The sequence below is a fragment of the Anas acuta genome, chromosome 2, assembly GCF_963932015.1.
Source record: "Anas acuta chromosome 2, bAnaAcu1.1, whole genome shotgun sequence".
In the NCBI taxonomy this organism is placed as follows: domain Eukaryota; kingdom Metazoa; phylum Chordata; class Aves; order Anseriformes; family Anatidae; genus Anas; species Anas acuta.
In genome coordinates, this window is record NC_088980.1 from 120,773,129 (window position 1) to 120,792,389 (window position 19,261).

Sequence of the window (19,261 nt, forward strand, 5' to 3'; positions counted from 1 at the left end):
GTATCTATCCAATGCTTGTCTGTGACTATGTAGATGGTAGTGCCATTTTACCTATATCTTCTAGCACAATCACAAAGAAGGTCTGGCAATTACAGCTTCTCTTTGAAGAAACCTAGCGAGCTGAAAGACTTTCTCCCAAAATACAAGGGAAAGTGCTTAAAACAAGTGTTTAATGCCATTTAGCTTTTGAAAGGGCAAAGAAAACAAACAGACTTTTGGAGAACTCAGAATAGAGGGAAGACAGTACAAAATACACTAAACAAATAATCACAGTCACATAACAAAGGCTTGTTAGAACTCATTTTAAAATGGACCTGGCTTAACATGTTTACATGAACAATGTTTCAACTCTTAAAGCATCTTAAGCCCTGCCTCTGATTAATTTATTCATAATCACAATGATCTTGCAACAACTGATAACTTCAAAACCATCCTACAAGTAATCATGTGCTTTCCACTTTTAGTGCTGTAAGTCCTACAACTTGGATGAGAAACAAAACATCACAATTAAATAATTTTAAATTATTCAAAGAGGAAAGAACAAAATTGTTTCGATATTAAACAAAAATCGAACATGAATATGACAACTAAATTATACTGATTATTCGTCCTGTGTTTGTACTTGCCTAGCAATACTTTAGCATCTTCCACATCAAAATCTCCATCTCCATCAGCATCGTATATCCCAAGCTTGCCTAAAAACAGAGAGGAAGAAGAGAGAATTTGGAATTCAGCAGCTTGTTTCCAACACAATGTTTTTAGTACATAATGGCTGATGGTCAACACTAGACTGATACGATATCATTTTTGATTATTTAGTCTTGCCTTAACTACATTTTAAGTTTCCTGGAAAATACTACAAATATTTTTACTCCCTTTCTTCATTTCATAGACTTCAGACTGAATACTTGTTGGTCTTTTTGCATGCTTTTAATTCAGTGCTCACAGGTTTAAAACAAATACATAATTCAGTGATGCAATTTAACTCAATATGCTTTGCTCAAAAGCAAATCTAACAGTCACAATGTTTAAGAATAGAAACGAAATATTAAAACAAAAGTTAATCAAATAACCACCATTTATTTTCAGATTATATGCTTTTTGCAGTTCTAAATTCTCAGAATTAAGATACACCCACAATTTTATTTTCAGTGCTAAGATAATAGAAGGAAAGCAACATACTTCCTGGACAAAGAAAGAACATTCCTAACTATCAACAACTTTATTACCTTCAGTGCAGACAAAATTTTGTCCACCTTTTTACATGTGACTAAGAACAGACATCTCACTTTTACTCTGGTAACTGCAGCTCTACCAGCCTTAAATATAATCAAGAGGAGAATCCAGTTTCTCTTCAAAAAGAATTTTTAGCATAGGATTATGGTATCCAGGATTATAAGTGTCTTGGGATCACCAAGTGAGTAGAGAGCTAATTAACTCTAATAAAATTCAAGCTTAACTTCAAATAGGATAGAAACTCTATGCACTTTTTGCAGAACTCTTATTCCTTACAGTTTGCCAGCTTATTATTAAATTTGTCCCTCTCTAAATGAAGGCAGAACATGAGTGCAAGTACATTAAATGAAATATAGTTCTTAATATGATACTTATAAAATTATTAAACAGTTTTGTGAAAGAAAAAATTCAGCAATAGGTCTAGACTACGCAAAAATAAGGTCATTACCATTGCACCAAAGCTACCAATTAGAAAATATCTTTATTTACTTAAGGTTAAGCACAATAAGTGGAATAAATATACTGTAAGTATACTAAAAATAAAAAGAACAGTATCGCATTCAAAAACAGGGCAAAGAATTAGGAAGACGAAAAATGACTATCATGGCATTACAGGAGAACAGTAAATTTTTAAACATTAAAACAATTTCTAGCCAAGGGACAGAAAGGCAAGTTTATTTCTCTAATATCCTACCTTGTAGTACCTCTGACAAGTTATAACGGAAATCCTTTGCTTTGGCTGCATGCATGGTAAAAATATAGAAACCATTATTTGCATCACTACACCTAATTAAATTTCAAACTAGAAGCTTCTCTTAAAATTAGTCCAGATCAAAAATGGTGTACCAACAGACTCATAAAGCTGTAAAGCCTGTAAAATCACCAGTTGTAAAACTGCACTTTGAAACCTACAACATAAGGTCTACCAATGGTCATACATCTTGAAACATTAATTGCCATCCTTGGCTATTATATAAACAACACTATCTTATTGTCATATTGAGATACAATTAGCACTGTTACAAGCTTAAAGCTGAGGTCATTCAACAGCACATTCACAAGATGACAACCGAATGTCCCGACACTATAGCCAACAGTCCATGAAAGGAACAGTAACAGGATTAGCCACCTACTTTCAAACAACCCTCTACTGCAAGTTTTGAAAGCTTAAATTGGAACAAGGCATCTTAAGCTGAAGTTCCAATTGAATTGCTGTATACATTACAAAAAGATGAAGATCTATCCTTGAAGTTTTCTTCAATTCTTAAATGCATCAAGTATTTCAATGACCTCCTTCAGTCTTATGAGAATTCCATCTTAACATCAGAATAGAGTTCAGAATTAAAATGTACTTTCTGAATTACATTGTGTATTCTTATGTAGGTCACTTGCAAACACCGCAGTAATCAATTCAGCTAGCTAGTGAGGCACTGCTCTGTAGCACTCACATGAAGCGTAATAGTTGGTTTCCTATCTGAAATGCAAAATGGCATCCATTTAAGGCACGTCACAGTATGTTTGAAAGGGCTTTTAAGATTAAAAATTCTTACCTAGTACTTCTTCATAATCTACAAGTTCAAACCAGACAACTGCTACTGATGTCCAAACTCCCAGCAAAGCAATTACCATAAACCAAGTGAAAAATGAGCTTCCAGAGAGGCCTTCTTTCTTTCCATTCTTGCTTCCTCCATGCTTAGTCTCTGTTAAAATAAAGCAAACAAATTAAAAAAAATGGATTTGTATACAAGTTATAAAATTATGATTAAGCATGTAATTATAAATCTTGTGGGTTTCTTATGACTTGTAGGTGTCATATCACTGTGAATTCCAGTGGAAAGCTTAACGGTTATCTAAGTGGTAAAGCCTCAATAAGCAACAAAAAAACAAAACACAGGTAGTGTGTTTAACAGCTTAGTTAGAAATCCCCTCCTTCTACCCCTTTGGTGTATATTTACACAAAGCTTAACATTTTTGAGATGTTTTGCATTTGTGCCAAGCCTTCTCAAACTGCCACCAGAGGGCAATCCAATCAGCAGTAACGCTTCTAAGCAAAAGTATTTATTCTAAAGCAATGAAGACTTTCAAAGCTAGTTAGTACTGACAGAGTTCATGAAATGAACATGAAAATTCAAATAGCATAAGAATCTAAAATCTAAACCATATTAAAGGTAAAACTTCATGATCAGGCACTCTAGTAACTAAAAACATCTCCCATGCTTCTTAGAAGTGTTTGGAGATTCACTACTACTGAGTAAAGTAGACTTCGTGACCTGTGGAACATGCAAGTAAAAGTATAACAAGGACTGAATGCAAACCACAGATTTGTCTCTAATAGCACACACAGGAGTCAGTGTACATAAAAGATGTGGTAGTTTTAAACAGACCACTGGGCCAACCTAGCTGTAGGGGCAGAGGCGTTCAAATGGACGCCACCAGTACAGAAGACAAACTGCTTGGTCCAATTTAGGATCAGTTTAGGTAAAGATGGAGCAAATGTGCATCCAAACAGATGTCTGCTGCTCTTCACCAGAGCTCATGGTCTGTTCCTCTGCTTGCTGATATTTACTGCTGCAAGGCACTCAGCTGCAGTTCTATGTTAACCGGCCCCACTTCATTCCCTTCAAGCACCACCTTTGCCCATTCAGCCACATTCAAGTCCCACGGCTAGGGAAAACAGGGTCCAGCAATTTGTGTCCAAGTTGCAAACTGACAGCTGTCACGATTTACTGACTCTTCAAAGAAAAAGAAATCTCCCTGAACTCTGCCCATCAACCACATTAAAAATACTGTTTTTCACTCTGCAGATAATGATGACCAAATATCTTATTATAGATATAAAAAGAAATGCTCTCAAGCAAGCATAAATGTAAGTAAAAATGTTAAAAGAAACTGAGCATGAACAACAAAAAAAAATCCAGTTTCAGGTACAAAGACAGAAGGCTGAGAGCTCAAATCCAGAAAAGTTAGTATTAGTTGTTGTACTAAGTCAACAGTTTTTTAAAAAAAGTGATTCATCTGAAGCTCAAAATTCACTGTTACTTTTAATGTTTTCAAAATAAGTTCTTAAAACGTCACATCATGTTTATGATGCATATAACTGAAATTTTATGTTCAAATAGAGAAATTTCATTTAAAATAATGACCTTATATATTAAAAAAAAAAATCAAATGCAAGATACATCTTTAAAAATATACTAAATGATAGCAGTGACTCAAGCAAGAAAATATTCTCAATATTTCCCTTGCTAGACTTCCCAAAATTAAAACAATAAAATTAGAAGCAAACAGTAACTATTTTGATCTTGACCACATACATGTACATGCACTTCAAAATCACTGGAGCATTAAAATACTAAGATGAACATAATTTACATTTGGTTAATTTAGAAAAGTCATCTAACTTCTGAGTGGTGGCTCATTTCAAAGGGGCAAAAAAGCAGTTGAAAACCAATAGTTCAAGCTATTTATCAAAGTAAAACTATTTCTTGCGTTCTTCAAAAATACTGTAACTATAATAAAATAGTGAGTTAACTTTATCATACTAATTGCCAAAAAACGTTTGTCAACACTGATCATGGAAAAAGACTAAAATACCCTGAACACCTAAGTATTACCAGGATTCCTCCTTACAATAAAAGGGAGTAGCTTTTTAGAGATAAATAATGAGAAACCAGTGGCTTATTTCCCTATGTATCAGATATCATATAGAAGGACTTTCGGACCTTGCTTTTCACCAGGTTCATAGCTGTAATGAACATTTTATTACATTTATTGTGCTATGTACCTAGTTCAGAGCAATAAAAAATAGCTGGCTCACTTCAGCCTTTACTGGTGCAGCATTTAATTTATAAAAATATTTTGTTATTACTACTATTATAAAGATCAAATACCAAATATTTAGTTTACTTTCTATACTAACAAAATTTCCTTTGTATAGACCACCAATAATATTCACAAACTGACAACTTAGCTTCATCCCAGCATGTCTCACTTGCTAATATACAGTACCCTAATTATATGTACACAAAGTTATGATAAGTTCTGTACTTCTCTCATGTAAGAAAGATGTACAAGCACCTTGAAAATGCATGCAGAAGCAAGCAGCATGTGATAATGCATTCATAATTTTATCAACTGTATATGAAAATTGCTTAAACCATCCTTGAACTGGAAATTTTAATATTCAAAAATCAACTGTGTAATAGCAGAACTTCATTACACCTGTGTTCCAGTGAAGTCAATGGACACGTACATATATTTTAAAAGGGACCACTAGCCAAAAACATTTTAAATTATTCCAGGTTACAACTTTCTTCTAGAGCAAACTAGAGGCAAAAAGAAAGGAGCATTTACTGTATTTCATACTTATTTATCTTACTTTACTCGTTCTGTACTTTCCTGCTATTTGCCTATGGAGAAACGGGTTTTATTTAATAGAAGAGAGGAATAGGAAAATGGAAAAAAAAAAAGGCATTTTAAGTAATTAAGTGTAATTGTTCTTTTTCTTTTTTCTTTTTTATCTCCATGAAAATGGCTATCACATTGTTCCATGAAAATCCCTTAAACAGATGCTGTTATAAAAACATCTTTCTCAAGTCACGAAAACGCATTTTTATGCTGTGCCTTCCTACCTTACAGGCATTTTATTTCCAAAATTCTTGACTAATTCTGCTAAGAATTCAGCCACAGCAGCTTTACCAGGTAACGCTAATTTAAATGGAAGTTATGTAACATAAAATTCATGTGATCTCCTACAGCCAAGCACACACAGACCAAAAAATTGCGAGCCATTACAGAAGACTGCCTCTGGCTGAGAACACATTCCAGACCGCTAATTCTAAATTCAAGTCCTTTCCCTGCATGTGCTGCCGGCCATGTCAAAAGTAGGTCACCTTCCATATCTGGTAAGCTTTTGCTTACACCACCAGATGGCTTTATGCAGACATAAAGTCTTAAATTGTGCTGCACGCCTCACCAGCAAATTTTTAAAAGTCCTATACCTCACTCATCCAAATTAAGAGTCCTGCTTAGATAACAACAATAAAGCCACATTAAAAAAAATCTCTTTAGCTTAGCAAGACACTTTGCAATTTGGCATACTTCAAAAATAACTCAAGTCATATTTGCATACAAACCAGTGTCTCTTACATATTACTGTGTGTTCTACTCATGCAAAAACTAAATTATAATTAAGCATCTGCCAGAAACCCACGAGATATCTCTACTTCAGAAAACATTTAATCAAAAACAGAGGCAGTCTGTAACAGACTCTAACAGCAAAGTGACTAGAAAACACCAAGATACCACAGCAAGCTACTTATTTTGCCAATTACAAAAGTGAACATAGCCAGTATTTACAACCATGCATTTTTTGTTTGCTCACAAAAAGGTTAGGATTGTACCTGTGTCATCAGCCATAACATTAGCGTTTGATTTCCAGACAAAATGAGCGTGTCGGTATCTCCAAAAAGTAATGCTGAAGGTAGAATAAGAAGTGATTTATCTTCACTGTAGTCTTGCAACAGGAGCAAACAAGTTGCTTAAAGCTAGCTCAGCTGGAACCCGAAACTGGACCTAAGTGAAAACTCTCCTCCAAAAATCTATTTTTAGAGCAGTTATCTTCATGAGCCAAACACTTTTCAGAACTCATATGGCAATCTAGTTCTGACGACAATCAAATTCACTTACTCCTCTTAACGGAGCATCCTGGGTAGTTGATCCTTTCCCCTCCCCTTAATCCCTAAACGTCACGCATAGCAGCGAATGAAACCAAACACGTGGTACCAGAGCACTTTTGCTCCAGTATGTGCTGCCTCAGTGCCCGAGTTCTAAAGGCGTTAAATCCACTAGCACAAGCTGAAACACAAGTCTGGACACAAAGCTTGCCTGCTTGCATTTGTTAAGCTGGCCCTCACCCAAGAAACTTTCCCCATGTTGGCAATCCTCTAGCAGGCTTCCCTCCTGTTCTGCACAGACTGATCATTTGAAACTTGCTAACCACTTTAAAAGACAGCTAATTTCTCAAATATAGCTTCGAGTTGTCTAAGAGTTACTTGAAATCAACTAGGCACATTCTTGCTAAAGAATTTTCAGATCAGAACGATTCCCCTACTGCACCTCATATTGGTTCTAGCAGACCCAAAGAAGGGATACTGACAACTTTGCCACAGCAAAGCCTGTTTCCTTGTAGTACAACGCAGGGGAAGGTAAACCAGGCAAAATTTCTATTGTATTATTTGTTAAAAGCAGCTGAAGTGTTGATTTTGCTTTGTTCCCCCTTCCCAAAAAGGATTAATGAACTCTGAAATTCTGACAACATGCACACTACCTTCACAATTTAAAGCTAACAAAAAATTAACGACCAGCATATCGTTTTCTTCCTAAGGGCCAGAAAAGAAGAGGGGAAAAAAAAAAAAAACAACAACACTAATACACTATTCAACATATTTACCTTTGCTATTTTAGCAAACTATTTTTCCCCCTCTACTGCATTTCAAACCAAATGCAGCTCCTTTTGAGAAGGAGAAACCAACTCAACTCTCATTAACAGTAGTCCTGATGAAAGCATTAGTACCTAGCATTTTGCCCTTCCTCCTTCACCCTTGTTTAAAAATATGTAAAGGGTTACAGGTACTTGGAAAAACATCATATACCTCCTGGGGTTTTGAGATCCAGCAACTAACTAATCCCCAAATGCAACTCTAAGTAGCTTAAGAGAGAACAAAGGTGAGAAATAACTCTCAAGTGAGTTTTCAAAGGGATGTAAAGAAAGTACATGTAGTTTATTCTATAACCAGCATATCTTAACTTTTTTTTAAAGCCACACGAATACAAAAGAACAGGTGCTTTAACAAAGACCTTCTGACAACTATGTTCCAGAAACATATATGATGCACAATGGAGTTATAATAAAATAGGAGGAAAAATTAAACAAAGGGGAAAATTCTCTCAATAAATGTTGAAATCAAAATGATTCCTCTTAATCATTTCCTCTTAATCATGAAGTAGGCTTCAACTTCAACTAGATTGCATCTGCATTTACAGATACTGTATTTCATTACAAATGGATCTACAGAACATACAACTCTGAAGTCCACATCACGTATATATATATATATATATATATACACGTATATGTATTTATATATATATATATATTATTTTTTTTTTTTGGGGGGGGGGGGGGGGGGGGGGTTACTTTAGAACTAGAGTCATAGAATATCCTGAGTTGGAAGGGACCCACAAGGATCATCGAGTCCAACTCTTGGCTCCCACAGGACCAACCCAAAAATCACACCATGTGCCTGAGAGCGTTGTCCAAATGCTTCTTGAACTCCAGCAGCTCAGTGCTGTGACCCCTGCCCTGGGCAGCCTGTCCCAGTGCCCAACTACCCTCTGGGTGCAGAACCTTTCCCTAACCCCCAGCCTGACCCTCCCCTGTCCCAGCTCCATGCCAGTCCCTCGGGTCCTGTCGCTGTCCCCAGAGAGCAGAGCTCAGCGCCTGCCCCTCTGCTCCCCTCATGAGGGAGCTGCAGGCCGCCATGAGGCCTCCCCTCAGCCTGCTCTGCTCTGGGCTGAACAAACCAAGGGACCTCAGCTGCTAATCATACACCTTCCCCTCTAGACCCTTTGTAGCCCCCCTTTGGGTGTTCACTGATAGTTTTATGTCCATTTTATGCTGTAGCACCCAAAACTGCACACAGTGACAATCCCTTCCCTCAACCAGCTGGCAATGCTGTGCCCGATGCATCCCAGGATACTGTTGTCCCTTTTGACTGCCAGGGCACACTGCTGGCTGATGTTCAGCTCACCAACAACCAGACCCCCCAAGTCCCTTTCTGTGGGGCTGCTCTCCAGCCTCTCATCCCCCAGTCTGTACGCAGAGCTAGGGTTGCTCCGTCCCAGTGCAGAATCCAACACTAGCTCTTGTTAAACTTCATATTTATGGTGACTGCCCAGCTCTTTAATTTGTTAAGACCTCTCTCCCCTTTACAGAGTCAGCAGCTCCTCCCAATTTAGTGTAATACACAAATGTAATATACCTTCAAGTCCTACATCCAAGTCACATATGAAAACAATAAAGAGAACTTGCCCTTAGAGCCCTGGGGAACTAGATCTAATCTGGTTGATCATTGATAAGCAGTTGCAGCACACCCTTGTCTCATTTCCTTCAAAATGAAATCAAGTATATTCTGGGACAACTGCACAATGAATAACAGCAGAGAGTGTGAAGACTATCTAGAAATTAATTTCAAGTGTGCACTCCTGATCTGAACAAACACATTAACATGCATATGTTGACCTTTAGCAAAGTATCCGCAGCTTTACCTTGTGACATTTAAACTGATTACAAGAACGGGTATTCCCTGAACGGCAAAAATATTCCTTCCTGAAAAGGAGGCTACAGCTAAACTTGGGAAACTCTTCAGACTCATCAAAAGGAAGAAGGACCAAAAAGGCAGCACACCTGAACTAATCAGACTCACAATGAACAACATACATTAACACTTACTAGTTAATATAGTTTACACATTTCTAAATAGTGTAGTTTTAAACAAAGTTATAAACACACAAATTAGTGTAATTTTGCTTAGTATTATCCAAGAAAAAAGATAATTGGATATTTAAAACAAAATTTGAGATTGGGATCAGCTGGGTTAACAGCGCAGACTTCTTGCACATGAAGAGAAGGCTGAGTGTCAGAAAGTGGTTACCAAAAAACTAGATAAAGAGCTAAGTGCTAACCTCAGCAGAAAAATGTATCCAAATGTATCTTCGCAGAAGTAAGAGTTATGTCAGATGATGTGCAAAATTTAATATAATCTTGGTTTAAAAAAAAAATGATAATAAAGAGCAATACTAAAAAGCGAGAGAAATAAAAATCTGAAGAAAACTACAGTAAAAAACCACCCTACCACTAACAGAGATGAATCAGCAGCAATGAATATATAGAAAATAACTGCATGGCTGTACTGTTTGACATTTTTTTGTACTGTTTGACATTTTTGCCAAATGACCTTATCAAGTAAGATTAACAAATAAAATAATTATTGCAAACCATTTTCAACAATAAAATTGCAATTATTTTGCAGTTTTCACTTTTTTTTTTAAAAAAGGTGGGGTCCAAGTATTTTGAGTAAAAAAAAAGTTTACAGCACTGTCTGTTAATACTATTCTTACCCTTCATATTAAAATATTTTTTTATGTCTCATTACTGAGAGATACCTCATGTATTTCTGTATGCATACATACATTCAAATATATAGACATGTATATACACACCATATAATTTTTTGTGAATTTTAAGATCTAGACTCAATGAGCATACATTTTGAACTTCACAGACTTAGAGTGCAATACATAACAATTACAAGTGCTATACTTAAGTAAAATTGATTTTAATCTTAAAGTTTTATTCAGTGTACCTAGGGTGGTAGTAATACATTTTTAATGGACAAATCTGTGCTTTTGATGTTCTTTTACAAAATGTATTTGAAAAATGGTGAGAGGGTTAGTGTTTTGTCTGTGGTTACTTCTAATGCTTTTAATAAATGCAATATAAACTCTTTGTAATAAAAAAAAATCTTTCTGGTATCTAAATCTTCAGCACTGCAACCTTGGAAAAACATGTTTTTCTCTGATTATCTTTATCTCTGCTCTGCACATAATATACCCTTGTCTACATGATTGCAGATACTTGTGCATGTTATGAAAGGCCTATTTAATGAACTAAATCAGAAACTTACTAGTTACAAAAAGAGAAACAGATTGAACAGAAAATGGTATGATTCAAAGAAAACACAAAGACCAGGACTTAAAGTTGAAATAATAAATTAGTCAAATGAAAAGTAATTTTGTCCCTCTGGCACCCACTTTCCAGATTTTTGCTGAAGTGTATGAGGAACTTTTATGCATTTGATATATAATCAATCCTCATATAAAACTTTAAATTCCTTACGTTTCAGTCCCTACAAGATTTGTTAGAGTAAACTAACCAACTGAATGAACATTCAAAGAAAAGCATAAATAGTGGAAAAAATAAGAATTACTAAGTCAAATTGGAGATTGAACAACTAAGCAGACTGATCAGAGATACTGACGGTAGTCTAATTGAAGAAAAAAAGCATCAAAAGCATCACAAATCATGTAGAAATCTCTAGGATCAGAGTTCTTTCTATAGGGCATCCATTGGACTGCAGGAAGGCTCCTCCATTGCCTAGAGGCATTGCCATTGCAGCATCACTGGAACGAAGCACTTAGGCAGGATGTCAGGGAGCTGAGGCACAAAATACTTTTTTTTTTTTTTTTTAGTGTGCCTGAGAATACAAGGACAAAACTTTTAGTCCTTCACGATGAAGCTGCTCATTCTTGTAGTCAAATTTTAAGCAATGAGAACAAAGATCTGTAGGAGAGGAGCTGTGCAGAACAAAAACTGAACCCCAGTTTCTCCCCTCCTTTCCAGGTAAGACAGACAACTTTGGACCAAGCTGACCTACAGTCAAGTTTACTCTCAGCAGGCTGAAACACTGTTTCACATTGGATTGGAACAGTTTCAACTATAAGAGTTTAGACATACCCTCTCACTGCTGTTCAAGCATATCCCATAAACAAGCAGCTGCAGCACTTAAACTCAACAAAAACTTCCTCAAGGAAGAAAATTGAATTAAATGTTTTTCTGCCCTATCCCAAGTGAGAGCTCCAATTCCCAAAGCATTGCACTGAAGTAAGAAACTTCCCTGTTCTACACAGAATCAGATCTGCAGTCCGATTATCTGGAACTATGCTTCAATCAAATGCATTTTATTTTATTATTATTATTTTTTAATCTTCCATTTAGATATAAGGGAGGACACAACACTCAGCATTATCAAAACTAACACCACTGTTGATATGAAAAAGAAATTTTTCAGTAGGTAAACCATACCTACCAGAAGCAGATGGCACAGGATGCCTTTGGGGATGCTAAATATTTACACTTTCACATCTGCGTGAACGAGGAAGGTATTGTTATAGAAATTTAAAAGTAGAAAGGTATTCATCCATTAGCTGAGTGCTCTATTTTTGGCCTGTATACAATGGCGAAATGCATGGAGCTAATGAAAGACAGGGCATCCATACTAGCATAAACTGGAAGGATACAAGAAGACTAAAAAATAGACATGAAATAACAGTTAAGGATAAGCAGGATTTATTTGTTTTTACTGTAATAGCAATTATGGAGTCGATCTTAAAGTGGACAACTTCAATGGACAAAAAAAGGCACAACAGTGTAAGAGAAAAAAAAAACTATTTTGATATCTATTTACCTAATCTAAATAACTTGAACAGAAAAGCAGACCTTCCCACACTACAGTATTGTTCAAAAACACTTCAGTGATTTTTCTCAAGTTTTGTTTCTACATGTATACAAACAATATTTAATTAATGTCCAAAAATGAATTTACAACTTTCCTCTTGCAAATGTACTTGATTCAACCTTAGTTTTCAAACCCATTTAACTGTTTCCCTATCTTTCAAGCTAACCTCCAAAATCCTATCTTTCGTATCTTAAACACGAAGCCAAGGAATTCAAGGTTAAGACTACAAACTTAGAAAGAAATGTTAGTCTGTTTCAATCCAAGATCAACATAACTAAGCTGTATTTAAAACAGTGATGAGGAAACAAAATTGTTATCTGCACAACCAAAAGCAGAATTAGGTTTTAATACCTCCTACTTGATCAATCAGTTCTCTCTTCTGTAGAAAATCTGGGCAGGTAGATTGTATAATTCTAAGTCTTCGTAGCTTGTATTTGAATAATCTAATGTTGCTAATATCTCTCCACAATTACTAGGTTAATTAAATATTTGGTTATATTTAGGGCAGAGCAGAGTTCAGGTGAGGTAACGTGAAGAAAATACAGGAAGTATTTTGGCTCAGAATATAAAAATGCTGCTGGTGGTGACCTTTTAAAAAGTTTCTATTACATAAAGTTGAAAATTCTCAACTTTGTATATAGCATACTGGCATAATTTTACTTTTTTTTTCCCCCCTCGTTCCATTTTCCTGTCCTGTAATGTGGGTCATATGAACTTGTTTTAGTAGCTAGTCCCAATTAAGCCACAAAGGAAAGAAATCAGATGAGAAAAGATTTCTGAAAGAATCAGAAATGAGATCAGCTTTCAGTTTTTCTCATGGTTTGAAGGAGTTTCAAATATAACCACATAAACCTCTAGCTGCCAAGCAAGTACCTGTAACTCTGCTATGCACTGTTTTCTGCTCTTGGAGGAAACAAGAAACAAAACAACAACAACAAAAACTTGCTGTCTGAACTTTCTTTAGTAATACCAAAAACCCAAACAAAACAGAACTGCATACACACTACTGTAAAAAGGAAAGGAATAAAGTGAGAAACATTACATTAGTAAGTAATTATTTATTATCAATTAGCCAGAACCTCAGGAAATAAAATTACAAAGAAAATACTCAGTAGTTATCAAAATCCTTGTTTTTAAATATTTTATACTATAAGTCTCCAAACAGCATTTGTTACACTGGGTAAGTACATGCATAGTAATAGTGCAATCACATGTGAAGGAGGTAGCAAAACTTCTTTAATTTAAGAGGTTCTAACAAAGCCGAACCACACACGCACCACAGTGTTTAAACTAAGTGTGTGTGTGTGTATATATATATACATACATATATATACACATACACACACACCCCTGCATACTTCATTTCCAGAGTGTTTTAAAGACATAACTGAGTTATGATTTGCACTTCAAAGCATATCTCAAAACTTTTCCATGCGAACAGCTAGTCTGTAGGATGCAGTTAGGAAAAAGACAGCCGCAGGCTATCACACAGATTACCAGGTTGTGATCTTCAGCAGGGAAAAACCACTCAGGGTAAATCAGAACTTCACTGCACAAGTTCTCTACAATGAAGAATTCAATACAAGAATTAGCACAGGAACACTCCACAGGTTTCGAAGTGATTCAGAAAGGTCCAGCTGAAAAGGAATCCCCACCCTCCAGGTAATCAGAAAAGGCTTTTCCAGTTTTGAGAAACAGCAATATTGAAATTTCATCTCTTAACGCACTTTGTAATTAGAGATGATCTTAACACACAGGCTTTTTATTGCTAGTAAACCTAGCTGTCTTTACTGCAGCCCTTAAACATCCAGCCACCACTTCAGCATACCCAACCCAACTGTCCACCTTCCACATTCGCAGCGTGGCTCCACGATGACAAACATGAAACTGCAAATTTGACTTCACCCACTCACCATCATCTCTTCCCTTCCACCCAAACTCCCTCCTGTAGAGCTGTGCATTGAGCCAGTCTGGGGAAAAAAGAGCTCAGCTTTCAGCCTGAGCAGTTCCCTGTCGTGGCTGCCCTAGTACCTCACAGCTCTGCAGCCAGGTATAAGGACCCACACTCAAAAAACAGAAGTGAGGAAGGCTGCAAAGCAACCTCAGTATAGATTAAGCTGAGTGTGAACTCTGTAAGAAGATTTAACTCCTTGATCCCCTAGTATGATCTAAATCCCTGAAGTGTCAGCCTCATCTCATTACTGGCTCTGATGGGGAGTTTGCAGATGCATTCTCAGTGACTACTGAAAACAGAAAATACACTCCAACTTCCCATCTCCCTGCGATTATTGGTGGCACTTTAATTCTCTACCTAGCATTTTAAAGAAGCTCCATCCCCAAAAGGCTATTAAAAAGATTACCTCTCTTATACATATATATCACTTAAACTCTTAAGTGAATACTGAGAAAGCGAAAGAAATACAAACACAGACATCCTTACGGACATAAACCACAAAGCTCCCCTATATTTGCAAAACAGTGAATAATATCTCTTGGCCCACAGTGACTTACAGGTAGATATATTAGATAACAGAGCAAGACTGAGATTTCCATCTATACTGGATCAAAAAGGGCAGAAGGACTTTCCTTAACGCCTTTACCACATAGCAGCACCACAGGAAGGAGTGAGGTATCTCCAGTGCTCAGGAAGAAAATTCTCATGAAGAAAAAGCACTGATGCAGGGAAAGTGTCAGGCTGTATGTTTTCATGTCACTCCTGGTACACTGAGGTATCAATTTTAAAACCTGGAGTAATACTTTCTTTAGCGAAAGCAAAGTAAAGAAATTCAAAAAACAGGCAATATGGGCAAACGAGTCATAAAAGCAAATTGACTATTCTCAAACAGATTGTTTTTCAATATAAAGTGACTTTGGTAGTCAGTCACCATACCTTTCAAGAGCTAATAGCCTATTGGAAGTTTCATAGAGATGGACCCCAGAGATGATAGTGTTGCATAGACAAACCTACTCAAAGCATCAGAAGAAATTATATGAAGTTCGATGATCAAAAAAGTCATTGAAAGAACTTGACCAGAAAATCAGGAAAAAAGCAAACGTGACCTGTTTAGCTGATGAACTCTCTCTGCTCTTTAGATAAATTAATAAGCTACGGAAAAATCTCACATGGAGAAAGTACACTTATAAAACAGTCTTTACAGTAGAGATGAAATGAAATGTTAAAGTTCATGCAAAACAACATGCACAGCTACCTTTACAAAAGTGATATTGTTAACTAAAAAAAATAAAAGAATATAAGCATAAAATTGCACATGGATAAGGATATCAGGTCAACCTGAATGCATACAAAAAGTAAATTTACAGAAAGCTGAAAAAAAAAAAAAAACAGAAAATAACGAAAGGGCTACATTAATGAACTTTTGGATCTTAGGAGGTCCAAAAGATGAATGAAAGGATTTAAATGTGTTTGCATTTGGAGATATTAAAGAGCGACATGGTTAAACCAGGAGAAAGTGAAATCAAACATCTTCTGAGATCTTGCAAAGGAAAGTAGGGTATGTCAGAAGGTCATCTCAATGTCAGAAGGTCATCTCCATCACTGTTAGGAGATTAAAGGCACTCTATTGAAGTAACAGTGGAGTTCTTTGACTTAAAGCTGTGTAACAGCCTCAGAGCTAGCCAAAGTAGGAATCTGTTTTGTAACATGTATAAAAAAAAAATACAGCTGTCTGCAGACAGAGATAATGCCTTGGGTCGGAAATGTGGTTTCTGTACAGTGCCTAGCTTACTGGAGAACTACTCTCCCATTTAAGGTCTCCTGCAGGTCTCACACTAAATTTCTTAAATAACTTTTATGGAGAGCATAGACTTCTTACATTTCGGCTGCCAGCTGCCAAAATTGAAATGGCATGAGCTAGAGGGATGCTTTCAGTTTTTAATCACAACTGCCACAGGGAATATTTTCCCACCTTCTTTCAGAGACTGCTCTAAGCAGCTACTAGAGAAGCTTAATACTACTAAAGCAGTGGCAAAGTAACTAAGGCTAGGAAACATCTGGATGCTATCTGAAAAGAAAGTAAAGGAATTAAAAAAAAGGCGTGGATATATATGGGTCATGTTTCTGTTCAAGCACTGAGCAGGTCTATTGCATGTAAACATATTTCACAAACCGCCTAAACAGGTACAGAATATGAAATTCGTATTACACCATTATATAAACCAGCATTGCAGAAGTGACACATCAGAAATTGCATTTTCAGTTTTAATGTCAAACAAACCTCCCTCCATTCAAACACAGCTACAACTAGAAAGAAAACAGACAGCAAGCATGCACAACTCTATCATCAGTGCGAATTATATTTAAGTACTTGCTTGCATACTATAAAAGACACCGACATTGCCACATGAAATCAGATGCCTTATCATCAGTACTCTTACTTCCACAGATAAACGTGGCTTATAGTCACGAAGACTTCTTCCATCCGTCTGTATTTTAGAAGTAGTTACGTTGCTGATACTCAGTCTTGCTGGAAGGCCTCTCCATAACCATGTGCTAATGCCCCAGACATTTCCAAGTTTCCTGCCTCGTGAAATCCGAGGCAGTTAATTCACGACCAGGTGATACGCATTTGTTCCTATACCAAAATTGTTCCTCACCTAATGAAGCTTTAAACAATATTTCAGCAACTATTTGTTACTTCATTTAGCTGTTTAAAACTGATTTTCTTCCTTTTGAGAGGCCATAGTTTTAACAGTGAATTCTGTAATTTAATGGGAGAAAGATAACTGTCCAGCAGAGATAATAACAAACATGTTTCCCTCTAGTACCCCCAAACTGTCAGATTTTCACCTGTTTTTTGCTTCTGTTCTCCAAATACAATCATTGGTACACACAACTCTGGAAAATTTCTTTTGTCAAAGAAAATCCCACAAATAGGAGTAGAAAGCTTAAAAGCAAATAGATTTTTTCTGTTCTTGTTAGGACTGACATAGAGCTGGACAGTTTTTAGTATATGACTTTTGAAGGTAAGGGGTAGAGATCTATTTCTTAAGAACATTCAGTTGCACTTCTGGTATTTCAATGAAACTGAACTCAGTTAAAGAAACACTACAGCTAGTACTGTATCAGACATTACCTGTCAGATTTTTGTTGATATTTGTCAATGGAAAAACCTAAAAGCAGGCTGCTGTGTTCAGATTCAGGCACTGCCTTCAGCACAGCAACCGTGAGATGCACCACGAAGTTCGTGGTTTCAGAACTATGAGCAATGCCTTGGCAAGAGGCCAAGACCTCTCCCATGAACTGCTGCAGGAGTGAATATACTACAGGGCAACCAGAAGCTGCCTCAAAGCTGAGGTTTTGCCATGCCTCACACCTCAAAATTATTTCCTCCTCTCGCTTTCACAGCCCCCAGCTGTGGGATGCTCACCGGCTGCTGTGAAGATCCCACACCTGCAGCTCTTCCTGTATTCACAGAGGGGTCAGTCATCATCCAGTACTTCTTGCTGTAGCTACAGCTACGAAAACGGCACCAGCTCCACACCAGGACTTCTATGCTTGTCCAAGAGATTTAACTAGGAGTTAAACTAGCAAGCCACGTGTCTGAATTAAAGAGGCTACATCTCAGGAGAGAGCCTAACACGTGTTTAACACATTGCCGCTGGTTTCAGCTCGCTCGGCGCCGGGGGGTGGCCAGGGAAGCGGCTCAGTCTACCACATACGCCACAAGCCGAAAAAGGGCTAAAACCACAACCACCCCCCCCTCAGCGAGCCCTGCGATACCGCCTGGTTTTCACTTCAACTGCTGGTGTTTGTAACCTTTTCCGACCGTTTTACAAGAAGGGCAAGCCAACCCCACCTGGCTCGCCCTTTATTGCTGCTGCAGGCGCCACCTGAGCGCCGCCACCACGCTGCATCCCCGCGGCTCTGCTGCCCCGCAGCCTCCCGTAGGGACACGTCCTTGGCTCGCAGCCCCGTGTGGCCGCGCAGGGACCCCGGCAGCGCCCCGGCACCCACCCGGGGATGCTCTGCCCTGCCCAAGCCACCGACACGCGGTGTGTGCGTTACCGGGCTGCCCCCATGAGCCCCGCATCCCCGTCCCCACCCCCGCTCACCTCGCCTGGGGCCGGGGCTGGGGGTGCCGCCGGTTCCCCTGGAGCTCCTGCGGGAGGCCATGGCGGGTAGGCAGGCGGCGCGGAGCGGCGGCGGGAGGAGTCCGGAGCCGCCGCCCCCTCCTCCCTGCCTGAGGCAGCGCCCCGCGGCCCCCCGCGGCACGGCGCCTAGCCCCGCCCCCCCGCCGGCAGGCAGCCAATGGGGGAGCGCGCAGGGGAAGGAGGCGCGGCAAGGCCCCGCGCCCATTGGCTGGGAGGAGAAAAGGAGGGGAGGGGCGGCTGAGTGCGGGGTGCGCGCGTGTCTGCCGCGCTCGCCGCTGCCGGCGGCTTTGAACGTGGCAACATGGAAGCGGGCGGGCGCCTCTCGCGAGGCTTCGCGAGGGGAGGGGGCGGGAGGCGCTGAGGGGCCGTGGCATGGCGGCGGCCCCGGCGCTGAGGGTGCCCCTGCGCTACCCGTTCCAGCCCCGTCCTGCCCTAAAGATGCTGGTTTGGGGCGTGTGGAGGGCTTTCTGCACGGCCTCGGTGTGGGGAGGAAGGGGGCAGAAGTGGTGCTGCCTTGTGCTTTGTTCGAGCCTCGGTAGCGGACCCCGGTGTCCATT

The 19,261-nt window shown here is 38.5% G+C and overlaps 1 protein-coding gene across 19 annotated transcripts in view; it reads right to left on the reverse strand.

Moving 5' to 3' along the window:
* Window positions 1–18,852, reverse strand: part of ASPH (aspartate beta-hydroxylase) — a 114,398-nt gene extending 95,546 nt beyond the window's left edge. For 8 of the 19 annotated variants that reach the window (XR_011093028.1, XM_068671959.1, XM_068671955.1 and 5 more), the window contains exons 1-4: window positions 18,666–18,850; window positions 2,787–2,936; window positions 1,931–1,975; window positions 627–695 (exon numbers count right to left, since the gene is read on the reverse strand). Coding sequence is in view for 18 of the 19 variants with exons in the window: in XM_068671959.1 (XP_068528060.1) it covers window positions 627–695; window positions 1,931–1,975; window positions 2,787–2,936; window positions 18,666–18,726 (325 nt within the window). In the remaining variant the exon portion in view is untranslated. Of the gene's footprint in view, window positions 1–626; window positions 696–1,930; window positions 1,976–2,786; window positions 2,937–6,638; window positions 6,932–14,090; window positions 14,156–18,665 lie in introns of those variants that run through there. The other 11 variants (XM_068671962.1, XM_068671957.1, XM_068671951.1 and 8 more) reach the window with 6 other exon arrangements.
* Between the last annotated feature and the right edge of the window lie 409 nt (window positions 18,853–19,261).